We start from the raw sequence: 27,441 nt of genomic DNA, 5'->3' as shown, positions 1-27,441 counted from the left end.
GTTCATTACATGTCATGGCAAAAGATTGGGAGGGAGTTCTCTCTGAATGTCTCAATGTGGCTCATATAAAACTAATGAAATTACACTAAAATAAAATAGAACCAATAAAATAAAAGTATAAGAAGAGGTTTGTGTGCCTACAACTGGTAGATACAAGCTTAATGCATTGTCTATGAAAACAATAAAATTAATAATTTGTTGTGGATGGATCTCGTGCTGTCTGTATTTTGATGTAAATTCTGCTCTCCTTGGAGGGGCTGTGGACAAGGAGTGAGTCACTCAGGTGACTTGTGAACCATTCCCTAATGAATAAAGGAGCCAATCACTGAGCGAGTAGGAAGGACTTCCGGGTTGAATAGGGGAAGGGAGGAAGAGGAGAGAAGAAAGGCCTTTTGGACAGAATAGTGTTAGGGCAAGATGTAGCTACTAGTGTCTCCTGGTTTATGGCAAATCTGCCAGGATAGGCCATCAGAGGATTTAGATTTAATATGCCTTACAAGATTAGCATTATAGCTGTTGTACCCAGAGATTAAGTTACCATTGTTTCTGAGCTAAGCTTGTGTGGTGCTCTTGCCATTACTGAGTTCAAGAGAGAAAGGTAATGGCAGCAAAGCATAGGTTTGCCTGATGTGCACCAGAAAGGCTGTGGGGGTTTTGAAGCACGGGGCTGGCATGGTAGTAACCTGCCAGAGGGAACTTATCGAGTTGGGTGGAGAGATTTTGGAGCTCTGGTGCCATGTGCCCTGCCAGTGCTGAGCATTGTATGGGAACTGCTCTTCATTTTTTTTTTTTAAATAATTCCCACAACAATAATTCTTTTCTAGACTTTCACTATTATTTGAAGTACTTTTATTAGTAGCTGACCACATATTTTCTTTGAGTTTTTTCAAAGTATAAATTCTGCTCATTATTTTTCTGTAATATATCACTTCCTTTTGAGAATGAGTACCTACTGTGTGCATTTTGTCTTGGTTAAGTTTAAAAATATAAAATATTATTTTATTTTGTGTATAAGGCATTTTGCTTTCATGTTTAACTGTATATCAAAGTGACAGGCCCATAGAGATCAGAAGAAGGAAGTAGAGTATTAGATGATTGGGTGCCACCATGTAGATGCCTCTGGAAGAGAAGCCAGAATTCTTATCTGTTAAGACACCTCTCTAGCCTCCATCCCCAGTTAATGTTTAATCCTAGGTAATGAATATTCTTTACACTAATAATTTTGTCATAAATATTCAGTACCACACATCATGGAATGCAAAAAATCTCCATTAGGAATGATCATAAGAATAAAGGAGCCACTGAGTTTAAAAAAAAAAAAAAAAACCCTGAAGTGGCCACTTCTGTAACCAGGCAGGACTCCCAGTTGAAGAATAAGACAGCAACCCACCCAAATGTATCCTACAGGTACAAAGACACAGCAGAGAGAAAAAGAAATGGCCAACCAATGACTGGCTCAATATGAGACCCATCCCATGAACAAGAACTAATCCCTGAAACTATTAATGAGACTCTGCTTTGCTTGCAGATAGAAGCCTATCAAATGTCCTCTGAGAGGCTCCACTCAGCAGCCATGGAAACAGATGCAGAGACCCACAGGTAAACATTAGTTGGAGTCTGGGGAATCTTGAAGAAGTGTTAGAGTAAGGATTGAGGAACCCAAAGAGGACAGACACACTACAGGAAGACCAACATAGTCAACTAACCCGGACCCTTGGGCTCCCTGAGACTAAACCACCAACCAAAGCATTAGCATTGGCAGGACCTAGGCCCTGTGCACATATGTAGTAGATGTGCGACTTGGTTTTTAAGGCCACAGTAACTGGAATGGGGGCCATCCTTGAAGCTGTTGCCTACCTGTGGCTCTGGTTCCCTTTACTGGACCGCCTTGTCCATCCTCAGTGGGAAGAGGATATGCCTAGTTTTCCAGTGACTTGATGTGCTGTGGTGAGTGATACTGGGGGAAGGGGGGTTAGGCTTCCCATTCTCAGAGGAGAAGGGCCTGGAGGAATTGGGGCAGGATTTGTGTGGGGCGATACTGGGAGGAGAGGGAGCTGACATTGGGATGTAAAGTGAATAAATAAATCAATGAAATAAATCACTTATGCAAATAATTTCTAAAACAATTTCAAAATACTAATTAAGATGATTATTAATCAAGAATACACATTAGATTAGTAAATATTTTGTTATACTAATGAGTCTTTGGGAAATTCAAGGAGTTAGTGCACTTGCCATGAATGTTTAGCTCTGTGATCATAGGAGAAAGTCAAGACTCTAGGACCAATTTCTGAACTTTCTGTGGCATTGTTCATTCTTCCCTGTTAACATTGGGCATCTGACAGCTCGCACACAGGATGTTTTCCTTTCTGAGTTTTTTCTTGCTGTTCTTTACCTATACACTGTCTTAGGAAGTGATGGTTCTAGCACTCTGTAACTCGAAAGGGGACAGTTTAGCACCTGCTCAATTTGTGTCTTGTATGGAGATTATGCTTCCTGGGTTGACTCCCACTTAAGTCATCCTCACTTATTCTCATGTTTTAAATAACTTGTCAAGATATATACCACCATTATGAAAGACACTGGAGAGGCCCAGGATATTCTAACCTAATTAATTAAAAATAAATTAGATCCTTGGCCGTGGTGGCCCAATCTTGTAATCCAAGTGCTTGGGAGACACAGTAAGAAGGACAAAGAGCTTGAGAATAGCTAAGGCTACATAGAAAGACCTGACTGAAAAAAATTGTATGCAAATTACTTAATTAAAAGGTATATAATTAGACAAACATTATGAATCCGTCAAAGAGGTATTCAGTATATGCAATAAGAGCATTACAACTTGTAACTCACTTGGCTGGTATAATATGCATCTTTAATGTTACAAATAATAGTTTCTATGGTGTAATATTTCTAATTATAGCCACTTCAAATAAAATTTCATACATAAAATTCTTTAAAAAACATTTGAGGGGGCTGGAGAAATGGTTCAGTGGTTAAGAGCACCGATTGCTTTATCAGAGGTCCTGAGTTCAATTCCCAGCAACCCTATGGTAGCTTACAACCATCTATAATGAAATCTGATACCCAATTCTGGTATGTCTGAAGACAGCTCCAGTGTACTTATATAAATAAAATAAATAAATAAGTAAATAAGTAAATAAATAAATAAATAAATCGTTGAAAAAACAAACAAACAAAAGACATTTGAGGGAAGTTTGATTCTGAATAAATAGTCACATTTATGGCAATATGTCAGTGCTATTCCCTACAGATTCCACTGTAAGAAATTTCATAGCACATGTCTTTCTGTTCTCTCATTGCAAAAATGCTAACAATATCTCCTCTTTAAAGGAGAATTATTCCTTTTCAAAATTGGTAAACCTTACTCACTAACATAATTTATGGTGAATCCTTGGAAGTGCTAATTATATAATATTTATTGTTTTTTCTGATTATACAAACATATATGTTTTGGATGTTAAAAGCTAGACCAATTAACATACTCTAATAATGCATTTCTTTTGTATTTTGCATGCCAAAATTATGAAAATGAGAATCAAATAATGTATATTATTCTGTTTATATAATAATATTTGTTTGTTTGTTTGTTAAAAACAGTTCTTTTGTTTCAGGTGGTTTAAATGCCATGCTTATCTTAGGGGTAGTAAAAAAAGAAATATGGCTGAGATTCTATTTTTGGCTTTAATTATATGTATCATTTCTTCATCGGTACCAAGCATCTGACAAGAAGAAGAACGATATGATCTTCTCATCAAATGCCTATTGAGCATTTATTCTGTACAAAGTTTATCCTTGGATTATGGAAGAAAAAATAAAGACTTGAGGAAGGTGATCAGTTCTTAAAGAAAACAAACAAACAGGTGGGAGAAAAATTATCCCCTGGAAAAGAGTAGAGGCAGAAGATGGAGCCAAATGTGTGTCCAGTGGTCAAGTTTGTATTGTTTAAGCAGAAGCAGTAAAAGAATGAAATCTGGAGGAGTAAGTGTTGGGAGCAAAGATGGGACGGGACAGGCTACTTCAAAACTGTTAAGGATAAATATCTCAGAAAAATCTACCAGTGGTCCATAAAAGATATGAAATCTAAATCTGTAGATAATATCTTAGTGATGAATACTGGAAAACAGCATGAACCCTGAGTTCTATCACAAAGCAGAAAACAAACTTGTCCAAGATTCTAATTGGTATCTACAGTTGTGGATTCAGATCAGATTATGTTTTAAAGGGAAAGAAGTTGAGACTGTCTTCATCTTGATCAATCTTGAAATTTTTGGTTTAAAAGATAGGCTAACCACCATCAGAAACAAAAACTGGAAGGATAAGATAAGAAGCAGATAGTGAGAAATGTTAAACTAATACCCCAGAAACTGTGGTAGAGGGCTTATAAAAGCCAGAGATTGGAGCCTATTGCTGTCTGTATGGGATTTTTAATCCAACAACATGGCTGCTCTGACAAACGATCACATCTAAAGACCTTCTAGGTCTGTGTGATCTCACTGGAATGCAGATGCTGCACATATTTAATACCTCTGGCTGGAATATAGGTATGAGCTTAGTACATACCTAATACCTAACAATGAATGTAAAGTTGGTTTGTAGACTGAAGCAGCTATATTTGAAAGTGAAGTTTAATTGAGTGACAGACAAAGTGATGAATCAGGGAAAGATTTGATAGAATTAGTCAGAGATAGAATATAACCAACTCTCAAGAAAATAGTACAGAGAAGCGGTTTCTTAAGAGAGCAGTGCTTGTGTGCGCATGCCCGCGCGCACACACACACACACACACACACACACACACACAATGGGGGGCGGGAAGCAGTTAGTTTTACTGGGGCAGTTTTACAGAGTCAGGATGCAGGTGAAGACAGAACCAGCCAGAGAAAGAGAAAGATCCAGAAAATAAACAGACTAACATAGTTAGTTTGAGGCCATACAGAGCAATTCAGTCAGAAGTGGAGAGAAGACAGTTTTAATCAGTAAGCTTGGAGAGGGGTTGGGCCAGAACATCTGAGTTGAATCAGCTCGCAAGAGTTTAGAAAGAGTTAGAAAGGGTGAGCTTATTTAGCAGCAATCCTCTGAGATGACAATTACACCTAGTAAATAAAAATTACTTTCACAGTTGTTAATCACTGTTTTATGGACATTCGTGAATATGTAATGGTGGTTACCTGCTTAAGACTTACACAAAACAGACAACAGTCCAGATTGCCTTACATAGATAGTTAGTTTTCAAAATGTTAGAAGTCCACAGATTTGATGTTGCAAACATTTCTGTATTAATGTTCAGTTTGATTAGAGATCTGTCTGCTCCTGACAGCATCCTGTCTTGGATTCTAAGAAGAAATTGAGCATCTTTGGAGTTATTCCAGTTGTGGTAGGACAGGCACTAGGCAAGAATTGCCTCTTTTCATCTACAGACAAATCACTGTCCAGAAAAGGACACACTTGTGGAATAGTCGACTGACTATATCTGCCAAGACAGAGTAATCAGTCTTTAATAATTTTGCATCACTAGGTCTGTTAAATGATCCTGGACCAGAAGGCTGAAGATCAGATGCTCCAACATTTTGTAGTATAGAGACTGTCCAGGTGTTCAGTGGTCTCTATAATTTGGCTAAGTTTTAGAAGCTATGCTTTGTGCTCCCCATAATTTCAGTTAACTCAGTCATTCTGTATTTCTGATGGAGTTGAAGACTTATAGTCTCATAGCCAATCCTGGCTATTTACTTTGAGAGAAAAGATTTGAGAGGATGGTTTTCAGCTGACATTCATTTTAAAGCCAAGAAAAAAGCCAGGTTCAGAACTAAGTCTTTTAGTTAGGAGGGATGACAGAGTTTCTGGTTAGTCAACAAAATGATGGACTGGGTATTGGGTCTATCTTGTACCTTACTGACCCAAATTGGTATAATTATGCTCTAATTGTATTTTAAGAGAAAAGTTTTATTTTAACAGGAAGGGTGTTATGTAGGAGGAGCTAAGGTGGGAGGAGTAAGAAGAGGAAGAGTAGGAGTAAGGAAAGGAGGAGGAGGAGTAAGGAGAGAAGGAGCTAGGTGACAAGAGAGAGAGAGAGAGAGTGGGGAGGAGAACATGGAGGCAGATATTTGCATGTCTCCGCCAGTCAAAGGTAGTTGGTATATCTAGGTTGGGTATTGGGTTACACTTCTGATTGTATGGGCATCTTGTTATTGAGCATCAACAAATTTATAAAGCCTTTGATTAACATTAAAAAATTGTATAAAAGCAAAAAGGAGAAGGGGGGATGGGATAGGGGTTTTCTAGGGAAGGGAAACGGTGAAAGGGATGGCATCTGAAATGTAAATAAAATATCCAATAATGATTAAAAATAGTTACAGAAAATCAAGAAAAAAAAAAAGAAGAGTAGGCCCTTACCTTGACCATCTTAATGTACAGAAACAAACAAACAAACAAACAAACAAAGACTTACACAAAGTTAAGTCAGCTAACATTTCAGGATGAATGAGAAAGGGGATGGGCGCATATCTCAGCCTTGGATATATTGCCAGTTAATGATAATATATTAATATATTATATATTAATATTATATAGTAGTATATATTATATATTATATATTATATAATAATATAATGAGAAGAGGGAGAATTATTTGTTTTTGTTTTTTTTTACATTTTTGTTTTTGTTGTTTTAGTGCGGCTTCTGGTAAGTTGCCCATGTTCCAGTGGATAGTCCTACATGCTTGTCACTCGTGCATATCTAACGCTAACTGGACTTAGTTGGTTTAATGAAGGAAAAAAATACATGAAGCTAGGAGGGGTTATGCTGGGGGTCATGGAGGAGGATATGATCAAAATACATTGTATACAGTTATAACATTCTCACATAAATAAAGACTATTAGGAAAATTTTAAAAATGTCAGAAAGCAGGTCAGAATTGTAGACACCTCATGTTTTAAGGCTTCCTCTGTGAGAGATGCATCAGCAAAAATATAGAGGGAAGAAGTGTAGCTTGTAAGGCAGACAGACAGGGTCAGTGAAGTCAGAGCCTGAGAGAAAGAAAGAGAAGATGAGAATGCCTAAAACAAATAATCATGCAAACTCATAAAACCAAAAACCTAACAATTTAGAGACGCTGAAAGTTCCAGAAGTCCTTTTAGAATATTGATCTGGGTATAAATTTGATAACACCATCAACTAGCAAAGAAATTTCTCTAGAATAATGTTGAATAAGCATTACTCTGAATGCACTCATGCAGGCAACAGTAAAACAACTCTAGTTTTGATACCAAAAGCAAGAAGAGAAGTGTTACATGCTTTATGAGAGGGTTTGGAAATAGTATTACAGGAGTATGTCAACCAGAAGGCTTGGACAATGATCATATTTATTAAGACAATGGTTAAGTAAAGCCTCTTAGAACTATACTCTGAGCAATTAAGAACCAAAGACTATGTCAATAATCTACTCTATGTTCTCGACATAACCACAGCTTCTGGTTGAGCCCAAGTACGAAATTAAAAGTTTGTTTTCATTTCCCTGGTCTTCTGTTTTATTCTGGAAATCTTTGAATAGGTGAACTCTGAAAGTACTCTATTTGAATAGCTTGAATTAGAAGATTGATTAATAATAAAATTCTCATTTTCATTCTCTCTCTCTCCTCTCTCTCCCTCTGTCTGTCTCCCTCTCTGCAATACTTTGGAATATGCATTTCAATATAATTTCTATGATAATGTTGAACAATACTTTCTAACCAGTATAAATTCTCAGTGTGTAAAATGGGGAAACTTCAAACTCATTGTCCATAACAACTTCCTGTATTTTGTCATTTAGTTAGACAGAGGGGGTGGGGTTGAGACCTAACATACAGTCATAGTGTTTCTAAAGGCACCCTCTTCTCTTACTGAACTGGGTTTTTTCCTGTGACCTCATATGATTAATCTCTTGGATGTCCTGATTAGGTTCTCCAAATTCTAAAATTGACTCCATGTACTTTAAAGGAAGCTTATAATGCTACCATGCCACCTTTGGGTTTCTGGCCATCTATTTCTCTTCCTGCATTGTGCAGCACAGGTTTTCATCACTGGAACTTATATTGTATTTTCTTTCCTAATTTAGATTCCTGAATATTAGCCTAATTGTGTAGACTATACCCAATGTCTACCATTTTCTCTTCTAGGCTGCTTATAAAATCATTTTGTGTGTGTGTGTGTGTCTGCAATAAGTAGGCATATCATTTCTTCAAGAAAGCAAATAGTACTATAGTAATAAACCTAGAGTAATAAATTTATAGTAAATAAAAAGAAGTCATTTTTTGCTCCATATATTAGTAACTATAATGAAAACATAGTATCAATCTTTAAAAATATCAGTAACAGATAGATAATTACTCTTCAATTCAGATTTTGAAAATAAACTTTTGTAGATAGAAACTTCAATCTAATATATTTTGTCCCTATTTTACTTTTGTAAAATATTATATCATGTTGCAGATAAAAATATAGGTTGTATATTTGTTTACAGCAAACAAATTTGGAAAATTCAACTTTAAGTGAAAATGTTTTATTTTTAGAATAGTTTGTTTGAAAAGTTAAATATTTAGATGTATAAAGAACATATCAATTTGTGGCTTTAAATAATTTCCTTCCAATAGAAAATATCCATCTTGGCCTCCATTCAGTAATAAGTCCAAATGCACAAGTTATTTTAAAGTATTCAGAACATTTTGTATGATTGCACTAAAGTTAGTTTGCAAATGGTGTATGTTAAGTGACTTTGACTTTCTGCTTTTAGTGTAATGAATACAATGCAGTTCTTCCCTTTACAATGATACTAAGTAGCGAATGTGAAGAATAATAAAAAACAAATAAGCACAAAGTATGAGAGGCTGGGCCGGGCGGTGGCGGCGCACGCCTTTAATCCCAGCACTTGGGAGGCAGAGGCAGGCGGATTTCTGAGTTCGAGGCCAGCGTGATCTACAGAGTGAGCTCCAGGACAGCCAGGGCTACACAGAGAAACCCTGTATCGAAAAAACAAAAAACAAAAAACAAAAACAAAAAACAAAAAAAAAAAAAAAAAAAAGAGAGGCTGGAATGTGAAATAGCACTTGCTGTTCAAGCCTGCACTGCACCTGCTGCTCTAGTACATAAAGTGAAGACTGAATTAAAGCACAGCATCCCCAAGTGTTTCTGTGACTTTAAGCAAGAAAAAAAAAGGAAATACATATACAGGATTATTTTATGGGTCATTATGCTATGCAGATAGGATGCTTAGAATACGATCTAGTACAAAAAAAAGTTATCTACTCCTATTACAATAGAGAGAATAGTTAATTACTCCCATCACGTAAGTGTATCTGTTCATTAACCTGTATCATTCTCTTCAAACTTGATTTTTTTGATGTGACTGAATATCACATCAACACAAGCTGCCCCTTTCTTGCCTATTGATATTTCATAATGTGGAGAAATGCAGTGCTTGAAGGTAAAGCACCGTCATAATCACGGCGTTTGATGTTCCTCTTAACAGTATGCATTCTTTATTACCCAACCATAGTTTACATCATGAAAGCTACAGAGTATGTCGCACAGGAATATGGTATTTATTTCATAAGCAATACGCAACTGCAAAATGAAGACCTTAAAGGACTAAATGATATTTATAACATTGAAGAACTAAATAAAATCTGTGTTTTGCACCAATTAGAGGTTTGCACATATTTATGTTGTGCAGTAGTTGGTCATTAAAAAAAAAGTGCTTTTAAAATAGCACAGCTGCATCACATAAAAATAATGTTATCTGCATTGCCTAGAGCACAGAACTAAGGCACAATCTGGACACTGGAGAAATGGCACAGTTAGGAGAAACAGTATGTATTTGGGAATAACCTAGGGGGCGAAAGTAAACAAACATGATGAACTGTGGACTCTAACATCAATGCTGGGAGGAGGATGAAGGAAGAACCACAGAGTGCTGTATGTGAGTCCTGATACTTAGGGATTTTGTATTTAAACAGTGAGGAGGCAATGGAAATTTGAAGAAACCCACTGAGGAAAAGCACAATGTCTGTTGGAAAATCCACACAAAATGTTGAATAGGAGAGTTGCCAGGCTCATAACTACCCATTAGAGGGAACAATGCTGGCCAGTCTTTCACTTTCACATATCTGAGAACTATATAAACTCTACCTAGACATCTCTAGAGAAGGGCCAGCTATTCCTCCTGACACTCTTGATGTAATCTTTTATTGTAAGAGGGACTGATTCTGGGATGTTCACGAGCCAGAATGTTCAAGTGAGATTGTCCTTAGAGTTTTCCTGAAAAACTAAGTAATAATGCTTGCTTTTGTGTTCTTAAGGTGTGAAGAGGAAAACTCCTGGGGCCCCTGTCAGTATTTAGGCAACATTGTTATGCAAGAAGCCCTGAAGAACTCTGAATAGGCCTCACTATGTCTAGTAACATTAGAACACAATGGCTTCATAACATCATGTGAGCATCCAAACGTAAAAGGTGCAATTGACTAGACCCCCTATTTGAGCCAAACTGATTTTTGTTTGATTTTTGATCTTTTGAATATTACAAAGTATGTTCAGAGATTATTTATGGGGTGACTTAATTTGCAGTCTGTCCAGTCTTAAGGAAAACAATTTGTTATGATGCTTACAGAGCCCTGAGTGGGATAATGTTTTTTGGTTTTTTTAAGTGATGGTTACCTCACAGCTGTGCCTGCCTTGCCCAATACCTGTGCTGTGTTAAAGGACGGTCACTAGCCACAAGTGACTATTTAAAGAAACTTAAAGTACTCAAAAAAGTTCAATTACAGATAATGCTAGCTCCATTTCCAGTGTCCAGTGCCAAGTGGCTTCATGTATCTAGAGGCTACTGAACTAAGCAATAATATGTATAAAATATTTCCATGACCATTACAAATTCTACTGGCAGTGTGCCTCTGTACTATTTTTAAGGAGCCATATATATTAAGGACAGCTTCAGAATTCCAATAAATTCTATGACTATTACTTGTATGTATGTGAAATATTTTAACATACACACAAGAAAACCAAAACATTAAAAAATAAAGTGACACAGCGTTTATATCTGAAAAATGCAACCATCCCAGTATCTTCTGTTCACTATGTTTTCAGGATTAGACCTTTGTTTTCACTGAAGAATGCTGACAGCCTCGAGATATGAAGTAGTTTCTCATAAGAAGGATGGCTCATATGCTAACTAGCCAGCCAGTCAGCATGTTAGGATTCTACTGCAGATGTCTCATCCATCGGGAAGAACACAAGCTCCTCAATGGCAAACTCTCCCACTGCAAAACTCAGTCTTAGGAGTGGGTTCAGCACAAAGGCCTTGTTGTCAAGGATTTAAGGTATAACAAGCACATTCTCAAGGATATTTGTTTTTTGTTTTGTTTTTCTTTTGTTTATTCAGACAGGGTTTCTCTGTGTAGTCTGGCTGTCCTAGACTTGAAGACTAGGCTGTTCTTCAACTCAGAGATCTATCTGCCTCTGCATCTAGAGTGCTGGGATTAAAGGTATTTATGATTACACCCCATTTTAAAAGCCATCAAATTAGAAAGAAAAACATAAAGACAATTTGATATGTTGTAATTGGTAGATAACTGCTAACTTTTATTAAAAGAAAATTATAGCAGCTTGTGAGTACAGATACAGAGAGATCAAGAACACACAAGTGATGGATGAAAGCAGGCTATTCTACATAGAGGCTGATGGAAAAGTCTGTAGCATGCTAATTCAAGCAAAAATTGAAGACAAGTCACTAAGGAGCAAAGTGCTGTATAATAGAAGATGCTGGGAGATCTAGAGAAAAACAAGGACCCTTGATGAAAACTTACATATGCCTTAATCAGTTGTTATGTGATCTATTAAAACAATAGGAAAGAAGAAGCCACTTAAGACATGTGAATGGTAACATCACTCTACATGGCCAGACCCTCTGCCACAGGGGATACTTTTCTTTCAAAGGAACCAGATAGCTGAATGAAAATGTAAAGAAAACAGCATCATAAATATTTTATTTTTGATATAGTCACTAGTTATGTCTAAAGAAAAATAAGTGGATACATTGGGTGGAACATTTCCCCAGGGTTTCAAGTTCTATAGTTGTGAGTTTTACAAATTAAAAAAAAAATTAAACCATCTTCCTGACTTTACAACAGATGGCCAAACATTTTAAGAGCCTTAATTATTATTTTTTGCCAAATTTTCATTCCAAACTTATCTAATATGTTCTGCCTGCTTCTAATTGTGCATTTTATGGGAAATGAAAAATATTTCATTAGACTTTGCAAGAGTGAACAATTATATTGAATATGAGATAAGATTATGCAACAGCAGTCATTTTCTTATCATGATGTTTTCAAGTAATTAACATTTTCTTATCATAATGTTCATGAAATGAAATAATATATTTCCTCATATAATACCATTGGCCTATTCTCATTAGATGAAACATTTGAAATTCAAAACACTTCAATGGTCACAGCGTTCAGTGACAAGGTTAAGAAAAGAAATGACATTCAATTTCCTTTAAACTCCATCCTGTTATTAATAATTCTTTTTGCAAATGTGACAGTATTATAGTGGTCATACAAATACTGGGATTGCCATATTTCTGGCACTGTTCATGGAACTGGCATGCAGGACTTTCACTGCTCACCAAGAAAATATGTTCCATAAGGTATTCTTTAAAAAAAAAAAACTGAAGCTAGAATGTATGGGGATTATATAAATCCAAAGTAAGCAAATTTCTCAGCCATATCCATAGTTGGCCAAGTCATATTATTTCCATATCTTGTCTTTCTAGACTACACTGGCTTTTCTCCACTACATTCTCCTTCAAGTAAGTATGTTGACTTAGGCTTTCAACCTTCTTATAAGGCTGATTAATTATCCCACATTTCACAATTGGTACATACCTTAAGCTCTAATTACATACCATACTAACTGCATATACAATTAGTAAAACCAGTTCCTCATTTATTGAACTATGAATTTTAATTCATTGTAGTCAGGAAATCTAATATAATCATATTAAAATCTTTGGATCAAATAGTCTTAAGAACATTACTTTCTACTGTGATTGCTGTGACTTAAAGGTGAAATATTATAATTATGAATTTATACTCTTCACTTATCACACGCAATATTATTACTCAAAACTGATTAAATATTATAGTATTTTATACCATAATAATTACCAATATGAATCAAATATTAGATGCAGTTGCCTTGTATTAATAAATTTTATTTTCAAAGTACTTGATATTTCTGTTTATTGGATAGTCAAAAATCACTTTCATTTCCGACCTCATCAGAAGGTCACGGGTTGCTTATTACCAGAAAAAAAAACATAACAAATTTAGTTCTCATAATTCCCAAATGTATTGTCTTGTTTATCCTCTGTTACACAATATTTAACCACACTTCTTTTTCAATGTAACAACTGTGATTATTCTGTTGATTCCATTACTGAAGAATAAGCGATAGATAAATGGGAGCACAGAAATAAAACTCATCTCCATCTTACAACTGTATCAGGTTAGAACTGCGGGACCAGGAAGACAGAGGCTATCTAAGAATGAACTCTTACTGGGATCTCTAAAAAATAATGATTTGGGGATAGATTACCCAGAAACCAGAGAAAACTGAATTCTCTGGCAAACACAGTTTTATCGAATTGTTTTTAAAAGTGGCCAGTTTCAGCTAAATGACACAAATGTTCATACTGAAACCATAAAGATAGAACCTTTAGTTTCCATTCTATCTTTCCTGCTTTCAATAAAATTATAAAAGAAGCAAAAAAAAAAAAAAAAAGAAGAAGAAGAAGAAGAAGTAAAGGAAATAAAAACACAACTTAAAGAGTCAACAAAAATACTAGCTTAGACTCAGAGGGAGCACATTTTGGAATCATCTTGGATTTAACAATTAACTACGAGTAATGTATTAAAGTTTCTAATTGAAGAAGCTGAGAATACATCAGAGCAGAGCAGATGGTTTCTTTAGCCAGAAACATTGAAAACACTAAGAAGGAAGGAAAAAGAAAATGCTGGGTAGTCAGATGGCTCAGCTGGTGAAGGTGCTTACAGTCAAGCCTAAATTAGTGCCTGTACTTTGATTCCCCCCAAGACCCAACATGGTAGAAGGAGAGAACCAACTCCTGTGACTTGTCCTCTGACCTTCACACATGTGCACATGGGCGTGCATGCTCACACACACACCCACACAGAGAGACACAAATAGATAAAACAATACTATCTTTAAAAAAAAAAAAAAAACTCTAAATTAAAAATCCCAGTAACAGAAAAAAAAAAAAAAAAAAAAAAAAAAAAACAGTCTCATTGATAAGCTCATCAGGAAAATCTAGAAGAGAATGAACTTGATGCGTGTGAAAAACAGCTCTCCTTCCACAGAAACGAATTTAAAAAAAATGAAACAGAAGTTTTTCCATTCATATGGCAATAAAGAGGCTCAGGGATCTATATGGAAGAGGGTGCAGACAGACTGTAAGAACCAAAGATAGCAGACATTTTTAAGGACTCAGTTTTAAAGGCACAGCAGGGCCGATACACATATGATATCTCATAAAGACCTGTACAAGCTTAAAATGGACAAAACCCAGAAGGGAAGAGCAGAAATAGCTTTGACAAGAAGCTATTTGCAAATAATAGTTGCTGAATGAGGGAAACTCAGTTTCTTCAATGAAAATGACACTGGTATGTCTACTAATCTCCAGGGCATATCCCATGCTCAGGAGCAGTTAGAAAACATAAGTCTTGTACCATAGTTTTAATAGCTTTTTTGAGAGATCCCAGGGGTGAGAATATGAGATGGTGAGAGAGCAGGTAAATCAGAGAGAGGGAAGGAGGGAGGGAGGGAGGGAGGGAGAGAGGGAGGGAGAAAGAGAGAGAGAGAGAGAGAGAGAGAGAGGAAGAAGGAGAAGAAGAAGGAGGAGGAGGAAGAGGAGGAGGAGGAGGAGAGAGAGACAGAGGCAAAGAGAGACAGAGAGATAAAGACAGAGAAATAGAGACAGAGAGACAGAGAAAGACAGAGGAGGAGCACTATCACGATGTTGGGAGGGAGGTCTTATCTGGGAAGAGCTGGGATGGGAAAGAATTCAGAACTACACTGTACGAAATTCTCAAAGAACATTAGCAAAACAAAATGCAAGCAAGCAAGCAAGCAAGCAAGCAAGCAAGCAAGCAAGCAAGCAAGCAAGCAAACACCCAGCAACACAAAGAGAAATGAGGAGAGAAAGAAAGACACTAAAATATCAGTTTGCTTTAAATACTGATCAGATCTAGAACATTTTGTCCTCTAACTTGACGTGCATGAATACAGTACACTGTAAAGTAGTTTTAGAAACCAAATACAGAGAACGTGCTACAATGAGACTGAGATTCTGAAAGACACAGATCTTTACTGTGGTAATTTAATTTTTAGAGATGTTGTAAAGGAAGTCAGAGGGTCCTGTGGACTTTATGAAGCATGTGCTCTAGAAAGTGTATAAATTGGAGGCTGAAGAGATAGTTTAGTGGTTAAGAATACTGATTGCCCTTCCAGAGGTCCTGAGTTCAAGTTCCAGCAACCACATGGCAGCTCACAACCATCTGTAATGGGATCTGATGCCCTCTACTGATGTGTCTAAAGACAGTGTACTCACATGAATAAATAAATAAACAAATAAATAAATAAATAAAGCTTAAAAGAAAAGAAAGTATACAAATTAAAAAAGACCCACTTATCACTAACATTGTTATGAATTTTAAAAAATGGATGATAGGATTTTTGTTTTTTTGACAAACCTTGATAGCCAAACTGGGTACTCACTTGCAAAACACAGAATCCAAACAAAGACATTATACAACTTCTCAACATTAACTCAAAATGAATTATAATTCTAAATGTAAGGTATAGGATCATAAAATTTCTTTTGTTTTCTTTTAATTTTTTTCTTTTTTATTGGATATTTTCTTTATTTACATTTCAAATGTTATCCCCTTCCTGCCCCCCACCAATCCTCCTATCCCATCCTCCCTTCCCTGCTTCTATGAGGGTGTTCCCCCATCCACCCACTAAGACAACAATCATCCTTATGAGTTTAACAAGACTTTAATACAATGCTAAATATATATATATATATATATATATATATATATATATATATATATATATTGGTTCCCTGACATCTCCTAGCCTGTGCTGTTGGTGTTGGTGGTAAAATGGCAGCACAGCGCTTTGCTGTGCCTTAACAGATTGTACACATGTCTCCCAGTTCCAGGCACTCAAGTCTATGCTGAGGGAACACCGAGGACAGTCTTACCTGCCTGAACTTTGTCCCACCTGGGTTTGGCTGGGGTTCATAGAAGGATCACATTCCAGACAAACAGGAAAGATGGAGGAGCTGACTTGCCTCCAAGTTAAGCCTTCCTGTGTTTTAGAAGTCTCAGAAGACACGCTGACTGAAACACGGTAAGGAATACATTCCACCAGAGAAGAAAGCACTGGCGGGGTGAGCGAGTGTACCTCTGAAATCTTAGAGGCAAGACAGGTGTAGTCATACACACTCATAATCCAAGCACCCAGAAGGTTGAAACAGGAGGATGGAGTTTGAGGCCAGACTGGAGTAACTAGCAAGTTCAAGGCCAGCCTGGGCTTCAAAGTGTGACATTGTTCAGAAAATAAAATGAACAGCAGGCAAGATGGCTTAGTGGGTAAGGACACTTGCTGTGCAGGGCTTCCACCTGAGTTTGAATTTCTGGGGCTCAAGTAAAGGTGAAAAAAGACCCAACTCACAAAATTATCCATGAGCCTCCACGGGGTTGCACTATGGAATGCCCAAACTTTCCTAGGATAATAAATTTTAAAGTTAAAATCCCTTTTGTGAGGCTGACCTCAAACTCATTATTTGCCCCAAATAGTCTTGAACTTCTGCCCTGCCTGGTGTGTTTCATCATGCCCAGTTGATAAGATGCTGAGATTCGAACCAAGGGCTTCACATGTGATAAACACTCTACCCACTGAGCTAAAGCCCCTAATCAAAGATTCATAAAATCTGTTTTTTAATTTACTCTTAAAGCATTTCTTATTTAAAATTATTTAAACCTAGAAAAGAATACAATGCTAAAAAACATTGTGCTTGAGAAAACACAGTACTAAGTTTGACTTTGTTAAAAGGATGTTCTGTGTAGTGAAAGACATCAACCACTAAAAGAGGTAGGATCTACTTTGTGTGGGTACAATAACCCAGCAGAATGCTTGGAATTTGGCTCATTTAAGTTGAAAACATCGTCACACAAATTCCTGTAGCTCTGTAAGCAACCAGCCAAACTTAGAAGCAAGCAAGATGGCTTCAGCAGGCAAAATGGTGCATTAGCTGTGGCTCATGAATACGAAGGAATGGTACTCATTGGTAAGATTTGTTAAGACTCAAGTCATGAAAAGACAGAATAATATTGAATGTATAACACATGGTGACTATTCTTGGTTGTCAACTTAACTAAATGTCCAATCAACTAAAATGCATATGGCTGATCACACCTATGGGGATTTTTTTCTTAATTAAATCCTTTGAAGTGGGAAGACAAGCTTCTAATCTGGATCTTTGAACTAGGAAGATCCACCTTTAATGGGGACAACACCTTCTGCTTGCAGCCTTCTTTAGGATTCTGCTGAGACATCCAGCCCTGTGGACTTAACAGCTTCTGGATTCTTGGGTCTTCTGTTCATAGGCAGCTATTGCATTAGATGTACCAAAGCCTGCAATCATTCTAATAAATCCCCCTTTATATATAGCGATTCATTCTATAAGTTCTGTTACTCTAGAGAACCCTGACTAATAAAAATGCCAAATAAAAGAAGTCATTGTGAAATGACTACACCCTGCACAAGTCTATCTATGTGACATTATTGGACAAAGTATGATCGCACAAAAGAAATAAGGATTCATTTGTTCATAATTTTGTATATGAGTGTTTTTCCTGCAAGTATGTATGTTTGACATGTATATGCCTGGTAGTCATGGACCTAGAAGATGGCATTGGATCCTCATGGAATAGGATTGTCAGATCATTGTAAACTTCTATGAGTTGGTAGGCTCTGAATCCAGTTTCTCTGCAAGAGTACAAGTAAGCCATCTCTCCAGACCAAAGGGAAAACACTTCAAAAGAGTTAGTACATAACCATTTTAAGGCTTGTAGCATGGAAAAATAGGTCAGAAAGAGGCTTTTAAGACAATGATACAATTACACTGAACTTGCAGGTTATTAAAGACTCTATTAATGATAATGTTGACAGAAGCTGAAAGGAAGAGAGAGAGAGGTGGCTCAGAGGATAAAGTACTTGCTTGGCAAGTGTGAGGTCTAGAGATTGTATCTTCCACACTGAAGTAAACATTAGATAAACATGATAGGGTGTCTATAAGACCAGCAGTAGTCAGAGTTAGGACTGCCTAGCTAGATAAGTGGATTTGAAAAGTTACAGGTTCAGCAAGATACATTGTTCTTTTAAGTAAAGTGAAGAGCAGTAGTAGAAGACACCCAGTGTCACCCTTGGCCTCCACGCTCACATGTATGTGCCCACAAACATTGAAACACAGACATACATGATCAACACCTATACGTACACATAAAGCTAGGTTGATCCTACAAGATACTGATGAGGATGTAAGTACACTGTGCCATTTTCTCAATCTACAAGTCAAAGACTATTCTAAAAACTATAATTTATTGATTAAAAATAAGTCAAGTAAAAAAAAAACAGTGCAATCAGTTCTCTTTACATGGTAAAGACATGAAGTAAGCTTGCTACTTCTCTTAGACCTCATGCCAAGTTCTGAAATGCCATGGAACATATAAAACTACAGAAGGGGAAGAAAAAAGAGAGATAGAGAAAGGAAGAGGGAGAGAAAGATCTTAAGTTTTAAGGAAATGGCCTTTGGTTAACATTGGTTTGCAGTGACTTGAATAAGTCACTGAAGTTCCCCAGCCTGATGGCTGACTGCTGCACCAGGAGATATACAAAGTTGTACGTTCCAATCCTGTCTCCTTTCCAATTTACTTTATGTGCAAAATTCCAATGGCCTTCCACAACCTTAACGTGTTTGGATCCCTTCCATCTTTGAGTCATATTCTAGCATTGCTGACCATTAAAAACGAATGTTTCAGTAGGGCTGGAACAGTCTTATTAGGCAAAGCCAAGGCTTTATATGGCTTGTGCACTTTAAGAGGTTAATATACCCTGCCAGCTTGCTTTGTTCAGAAGTATTAAGTGGAAAGACTATAACATTCAAAGAAAGGCAAAGTTCACTGGCTAAGACCTTGATAATATAATGGAGTATTAAACCTCTAGAAATTTTTGTCATAATATTTTATGAAACATATGCACATGCTCACTGGAACAGAGACCAAATTAAATGGTTTTGAAGGTCAGTTCAAAGTCACCATGCATGCAATATCTCTAGGAGAAATATGCACTCTTTTGAAAATGCCATGACCCAGAATCTCTCTTCTTTACTTTGTTATCAATCCTGGAATGTGTTGGAGAAGGAGGGACATTCTTAGTTCTATAGCAATGACATTGTTTTCAGTCAAAGCATATCCCAATGTCCCCATCAACCAAGTCTTCTGTTGAAGAACAAAGAACTCTCAGTGAGAGGCATACTTTAAGTATGGGCAAAAATCTAGTAAATAAATTCTCAATTTCAAAGCCAGTTATGCACAGCCATTAATTTTGGGATAAAACAAAAACAAAAATCCATCCTAACTCCACAGAGAAAGATCAGCAGTTAAGAATACTGGCTGGTTTTTCAGAGGACATGGACATCAATCCCAGGTATCCAAATGGCAGCTCACACCTGTCTGTAACTCCAGGTCCAGGGTATTTGACACCCACATACAGGCATATGTGCAGGTAAAACACCAATGCACATAAAATAAAAATAATTTTTAGAAAAGAAAATAAATGGGCCTTTATTAGCTAAACAGATCACAGGGTCTAAGAGCAGAGAAGCAAATGTCTACTTTGCATGAGGAAGGTCGGACTTCTGCAAGAATATAAAACTTCTGTAGCTGGTTGTTTCTGTGTTGCACCTATCTGAAGAAAAGAGTGTCCTGAAAATTCAGTGCTACTCACTGCTTAAGAGCCATCCTTGGGGCTAACTTAATGTGCTTAAAACCATGAGAACTTTTTTCACTCTACTTCCAGTTTGATCTTCTAAACATTAATAATGCATACAAGGAACTCAGTAAATGGTCAGCCTGAAAGAAGTAAGATCTTTGTAGCATTGTATGTAGTTTAAAAGATAGATTAATTAATTTCCCAAGTTCCTTTAGGTAGGAATAACATCCAAGTGGACAGTAGAGGTAGGCAACATGGCCCTAATGACAAAAACTGACTCTGTCTTGGCAGTCCTGGTACTTCCGGATGATTGCTGGCAATACTCTAGATTCAGTTTAATGGGACGTAACTTTGTACAAAAAACCAGCCTTACACACACTCCTCAGTTACCATGTACATTTTATCATGGCAAAGTTTTATTTCTTACTACTTTCATATTGACGTTTTAGTCAATGGATTATGACTGAAGAACTGGTCATTAATTGAAATGTTATTGAAAACTTACTGTGATTTTCTACAGAGTACAAAGATAAGCCTTATTTTCCCACAGCTCATTTGGTGACATACCCAATGGGTATATTCTGAAGAACTTGAAGAGTTCTGCCCATTTGTAATTACTGATGAGCATATCTGAATATTTTTGTATGGAGAAAACATCTGTAGCTAATTACATCACACTTTTCTTAATCAGACAATGGGAACTGAACAAAGAATAGTCTGGAATCCTATACAATTTCAAAGCATTAGCAGCTGTTCGAGAACTTTATTGCTAAAATGTTCGAAAACATTTAGTTTTACATAACAGCAGTCCGATACTTTATAAAGATCAGATTTTCAGCTGAAAATGAACACATTCCAAATATTGGGCAGCTACAGAAAGCATAGCATTCGATAGGCCATGGCTTTTAACATGCATTGTACATCACATAAAGAGGCAAAGGGGACTTCTTGAGTATGTACCCAGATTCAGATCAGAGTGCCTAACATGTACCCCAAACAAAATTTTGTTGTAGATTAAGAACTTTAATGAGAATAAATTAACAGTTTGCTATTCACTCTTCACAGAAGAAAAACTTAACTGTTCTCACAGAAATAGAGACATCCACAGTAGGGGTATTTATACATAGCCCTAATGACAAAAACTGACTCTGTCTTGGCAGTCCTGTTACTTCCAGATGATCACTGGTAATACTCTAGATTCAGTTCAATGGGACGTAACTTTATGGGTATTTAGTACTCATTTGTTTGGGGGGAAATTTTTTCTTTCTGGATGCTTAGGGGCCCGAGATGCCACTTCTCTCAAGGGTACCATCAGCTCTAAGTCAGAGCCTGGTCTCTGTGGTAAGAGAACAATGGAAGTTACAATCATGCCCTCAGAGGATGGGGGTCTTTGAATGTGTAACTCATTAGGGACTTTCTGCCATAAGGAGATTCACCCTGTTCTTTCCTTTTCATGACATCTTGGACTCTCTCATGACAGTTCCTTCCCTGGTTAGTGCAATGTCATATATTCTTGTCAATAGTGCCTACACATGCCACTAAGTATTAAAGCTGTAATGGCCATACCTCTTTTGAGCCAATTTTCATAATCTATACCCCAAGGTTCTAAAACACATAAAGCTTCATTCTTCTTCCCTCCTTTTGTCCTAGAGAAATTTACTTATAGGAAAGATGAAATAATCTGTTGGTAGCAATGTAAACTTCAGATGCAGTACATGAAGCTCAGGCATTCCGCCCTTAGCATTGGTTCTACTAAACCTACCTTCCTAGAAACACCTAAATCTCTGGGCTGTAAAAATGAATAGGCACCAATTGCCTTCTGAAGCCTAAGCACCCTTTCTCTGTATTTGGGACCATATAAGCTAAATGAAAGATAATAAATCCTTTTTTTCAGGATTGATTTTATTTTTAAATCTTAATTATGCCACGGGTAAATTATCTGACAGAAATTAGCTACAGCACGTGTTTGGACAGTCTACACCCATTTATTTAAATTACTCCAAATTGCTTATAAAAATGAATATAATTATTTGAAATCACCACTCTGTGGAATTTACACACAAATTACAGATTTTTTTTTCTATAGTAACATAAAATAGATTACACTATGTATGAAAACCTATTTGGAAGTTGTGGATATAAAACATTTTATATCTTTTGCAAAGCTACATTTCTGAGACATCAATATCTTTAAAACAGAATGCACACAAATCTTATCATCTAGCTATTATTTAAATAGATTATTAAAAATCACATCAGTGATGTTCAAAAGGAACAGAAGATGGGAAAACATATACACATATTAGAGCTATAATACTGTCCATTAAATTGTAAATAAAATACTGTAAATTGTGTATCTTCATAGTGAGATTACTAGGAACATATCTGCACTTAGGACTGCCATTTGGAGAATTTTAGTTAACTAATTTACTCAGAAGTAAGCAACAGTTAAAATGATGTTCACTACATCAATAATTGCAATATTAAAATTAAAAATATATTTTTGGGCAAAATGAAGCTTACTATATATCTTTAAGTATGTTAAGATAAAGAGGACAAGGAAAAGAGGATATTACAAGCCTTCAAAATGAACAAAAGTTGTATTTTCTGAGGAATGATATGCCCATTTTCTTTTACTGTAACCTTTATTGCTAATCCAGATATGATGAACATTTCAATATGACACTGATACTTTGATTATATAGTGAATGGACTCATGCAGAAATTAAAAAAGGAGAATTCTGCATCTATGTGCCTCTGTATGTATAGGCATCATGTGTGCATGTGCTCATGGCATGTTTGTTTGAATGTGGCATTAAGTATGGGACGTATTACCTATACTTTGAGTTCTTTAATTTTTATCTAGAGTTGAGGAAAATGAAAGTGAAGGATGTCAGGAGAAAGTAAATGGTGTCCTTCTGGCGTCAACTTACCAGTTTTTCTCAAGGGGAAATCATCCTTGGCATCCTGGGCTCCTGGCAATGTGTACTTGTAGGATGGAGATGTTCCACTGAGGGGTGGAGAGCTTTGATCCAGCGATGTGTGGTGGGCAGCCCTGCAGAAAACAGGGAAGGTTCATATTGATGCTATGCTAGTTAACACATGTGAGTCAGAAACATTAAGTTTTCCATGCTGTCCAGTGCCTTGGCTGCATTTACATTGTTCCCCTTAGTGTACCCACACCCCAGACTCATGCATCCCAGTTCAGTTTAGCAAAGTATGCAACAGTGCAAAAGTCCTAGATATATGCACTTTGCATTTGGTCTCTCAGTCATGTGGAAAACTTCATTTAGTTATAAGTAAGGATTGAGATTTCTATTGAAATGACTGTGTGTGAGTTCTCAAAAACTTTACAAAAAGAAAGCTACCATTTGGATCCCTTGGAATCACCACTAAAGAACAACCACAGTAGAAGTGAGGATGTCGAAAGCCCTCGCTACTGCCAGAGAGCAACAGCCAAGACCGCGAGGATGCTCTTTGCACTAAAAAGACGACAGTGCCAGAAGTCTCAGAGTCCTGACTCCCATGGGCACTCCACATGTGTGGGAAGGAGAGCACACTCTCCCTCAATATAAAACTAACTCTTTAAAAGTATTTTCTTGTCCTTAGAGGAATACATTGGAAAGAAGCAATTGTGCTCCTGGAGAAGTCTTTAGAGGATTGAACTCAGACAACTCAGTGTGCACAAACACCACAACTACTATATATAATAGAGAAAGTGTCCAAACCACAGGGCCACTGTCACACTGACTTCAACCACAGAGTTTTATTTGAGAAATACATTCTCATCAATTGACTTATTGAAGATCATTTTGGATACTTGTAACTGGTTAAAGCGTCAAAATGTGTCATTATGACCTTTGTGTGCAGAGGGAGACCAATCCCTTGAGAATTCAAGGAAATTGCCCAGAGCCACATAGTCAATTCCTGAAATTAATGATTTATGGTTAGTTGGAATTATCTTCCATGCAAACAAGTAAAGATCACTACTGACTTGAGGAGCCACGTCTAATATCCTCAAGGGAACTGCTGAAGAATTCTCCACACATGAATTATTTTCCTAATAGTTGTTTCTCATTAGAGACTTATGTTATTTTTCTTTAAATCTGTTAACTCTGGAAGCCTTATGAATCAGTCAGATATTATGCAGGCAATTTTAGGTAACACAATCATATTTCTTTCAGGTAATTTGTGATACTGACTGGTTTCTGAGGCCAACTGATACAAAGGACACAATTATTCAGATGTCTGGAATATTTTGGAGTCTGCCAACAGGCAGACAACCTCAGTTTTGGATGAACAGGAGAGAAGTCACCTACAAAACAGATTAGGAAGTGAGTGACCGGTCTTTGAAACTCTTGGCATGCTTCAAAATTCCATAAAATAATTAGTATTTACTTCCTGTCCTTGATACAAGGGATTGAAAAAATATATTCACACAAAATTTTGAGGCCATTCAAGAAACACATTTAGGTGAAAACCAAATCCATTAGCCGGTAGCCTATTACCAAATATGATTTGTAAAACTAGTCTTTGATCTGCTTCTGAAGGGAAAATCCACATTATTCCTTCCTCACAGAGAAAAGAATGCATTTTATGTAATATGTTTGATGGACTTGGGGGAATGAGGTTCCATAAAAGCTTCAAGAACACCACGTATCTTGTCTGTCTGTCTGTCTGTCTGTCTGTATCTCAGAGGCCAAACTCTCATTTCACTAGTGGAAAGATGTAAGCCACAGAGGGCAGAGCTGGAGGAGTTAGGAAAGGCTTAGGTTTGTTTCTATTTCTTCCTCCCTTACCTTCATTTCCTTCTCTTCTTCTTAAAAATTGAAAAAAAAGGTCTGAATTTCTCAAAATAGCTCTGCTTTCCATTTTATATTACGCCAAGTGAAACAAAATAAAGCCACAATCTGCTAAAAGTTTATACATTCTGCACAGATATCAGATATCCCAGATGAGGATTCAAAGCCATCTCAGGGTCCACCCAGATTCCAGTTATTCATTCACCAAAGAAGACGATCCTCTCCGCCCTCACAGTGATAAATGTTAATAACTGAGCACTGCTTGCTCCTCTTTATTTGGTAATTTTGTTTTGTTTGTTTCCCCTTAGGACCTTGCCAGCAACTCTACAGGTAGGCACTGTTGTAATCCTTTCTGTGGAGAAGAAAGCTGACCATTAGAGATTCCCAGGAACTTGTCTGTAGCCACACAGCTGAGAAGTGGCAGGCCCAGAATTTTTGCCCAGTTCAGCCAAAGAGAGAACCTGTGTGGTCTCTCCCCCCCAGGATGAAAACAGACAAACATAGAACATACGTGTACCAGAGCTTGGGATGACGGCCCACGGAATGATTTTTTCCATTGGTTGGAGTGTCTTTCGTTGCTGATTTACTCAACAGGAATTCTTGAAGCTTCTGCTTGACCTCTGTGCTTGCCACTGCCCCTGAAACACACACACACATACACACAGGGACACGGACACCGACTGTGAGTTACTTCCTCTTGCTACTCAAGAATGCTCAACAAAGGTTATGAAGAAATATCACACTGGCCACAGCATTTGGAGCTTTCCTATTAAGGGACAAAAAACAAACAACAAACAAACAAAAAAACAAACAAAACAAAATCTACACAGGCTTTAGAAAACGTCAGAGTCCTATCTTGTAACTGTTGCTTACATTACAATTTTTCAAAAGTACCTTCATTTATTTCTCTAATCGTTTTTATAGGAAGGGAATTCCTCTATCATTAATCCATCTTTAAAATGAAAGAGAAAATTGCTGACAGTTGGGGCTGTACTTAACGGTACACTGCTTGCCTAGTATTTATGAAGCTCTATGTTCAATCCCCAGCATGTACAAAAAACAGATGAGTAAATAGGAACAAAATACTAGTTTTTAATATTATTTTATCTTTTTAAACATTAGGAATCTTGGGGAATGTTGCAGATAGCTACAATACATTAAAATGATCTAAGTTTCTTGTCAATAAATTCAACCTTGTCTTAAAATTCATTTGAATATTGAACAGATAATTTCTGTTGGTAATTTCAGTTCAAATCATCACACTTTAAACTTTGCAACGACCTGAGTTTGAACTGCTTGGATAGAGGGCAATCATTTGGATCTGTCTCCCTCTTGTGGACCGTTAGTTTGCAAATGTTCTGCTTTGAGTCTTTCCAGAGTCTAAGTACACCAATAGGGAACTGATGCACACTATTATGTTCAGAACAATGACTGCTCGGGCAGGAAGAAGGAAGAAATGAAAACATGTAGATATTACTTTATTACCAAACAGGACTCTTACACTCAATCACTTTAGCATGATGTTATTTTCAAAGTCCAAAAGACCAGTCTGTGTCTTTGCTAATGCGGTGTTAATTTCCCATTAAGCCCTGAAGAGCTAATATAAACAGGCACTTTAGTCTATATGTTATTCTTTCAATTAGACAAGGACATTTTTGACAAGTCTATTTCCATTATTTATCAGGCTTCTTGCAACGGTCAGCTAAAGATTCGGAAGAGATTGTGTCTGTTACCCTGGTGCCTCTTACTTTCTCGTCCTCTATCTTTGCCTCTGAGAGGAGGAAGCTGCTGCTCTCTGCGATGCCTCTCTACTTCCTGTTCTTGCCTCTGCTGCTCCAGTTTCTGCTCCTTTTCTAGGAGTTCTTGCTGTTGTTTTATGGCTAGAAGTTCCTGTTGTAACTTGCGAGAAGAGAAAGACATGAGAGTGTGCAATTTCTTTAAGGTTCAAAGTCATCACTCACTGCCCCAAATTGCAATGTTATCAGCTTTTGGAACTTGTTAGTATTTAGTTTGTGCTTCAACCACCTTTTTATGATTGAAATATGAAGACAGGAAACTAATGTCATGACGGTTTTTATTTCTACAACAAGCAAGCTTTCAGATGATTCCATTACTTGTGTCTCCCTATCAACAATTACTACCAAGTCCCCTCAGGTCATTTGAATGCTGTTGGCTTGAATCTTTAGTTCCCTTCCCTGTGTGCCTACAAAATGCAGAATCGTACAAAAACAGAGACAGCCCAGGTGTCTATTACACAAAGTCTCTCACACTATAAACATACAACTGACATAATCAGTTCTCACCCTGAGATACAGTATAAAGCTCAAGTGAATAGAATGAGAAGGTGTGAGTTAATCTGGGGAAAGTCTACCTGAAATAGAACAAGCACTAAGGCTTTTACCACCTCACAGAGATAGTTCTTATTAGAGTGAGGTAATCTACATATCCATATACCTCTCTAGAAAATACAGAAGCTTTAGATCTGTCATCTAACGTAGGAAAA

General features: G+C 36.9%; 1 protein-coding gene across 20 annotated transcripts in view; it reads right to left on the bottom strand.

The window, feature by feature from the left end:
• Nucleotides 1–27,441, bottom strand: part of Hdac9 (histone deacetylase 9) — an 824,691-nt gene that overhangs the window by 347,468 nt on the left and 449,782 nt on the right. For 11 of the 20 annotated variants that reach the window (XM_076941980.1, XM_076941976.1, XM_076941988.1 and 8 more), the window contains 3 exons: nucleotides 26,687–26,837; nucleotides 25,450–25,576; nucleotides 23,070–23,191 (listed from right to left, as the gene is read on the bottom strand). In XM_076941980.1, the coding sequence (XP_076798095.1) occupies nucleotides 23,070–23,191; nucleotides 25,450–25,576; nucleotides 26,687–26,837 (400 nt within the window). The remainder of the gene's footprint in view (nucleotides 1–23,069; nucleotides 23,192–25,449; nucleotides 25,577–26,686; nucleotides 26,838–27,441) is intronic. The other 9 variants (XM_076941985.1, XM_076941978.1, XM_076941991.1 and 6 more) reach the window with 4 other exon arrangements.

The sequence above is a fragment of the Arvicanthis niloticus genome, chromosome 11 (genome assembly GCF_011762505.2).
Source record: "Arvicanthis niloticus isolate mArvNil1 chromosome 11, mArvNil1.pat.X, whole genome shotgun sequence".
Lineage (NCBI taxonomy): Eukaryota > Metazoa > Chordata > Mammalia > Rodentia > Muridae > Arvicanthis > Arvicanthis niloticus.
Note: the sequence above shows the minus strand (reverse complement) of the source record. Positions and strands in the feature narration are given on the sequence as shown.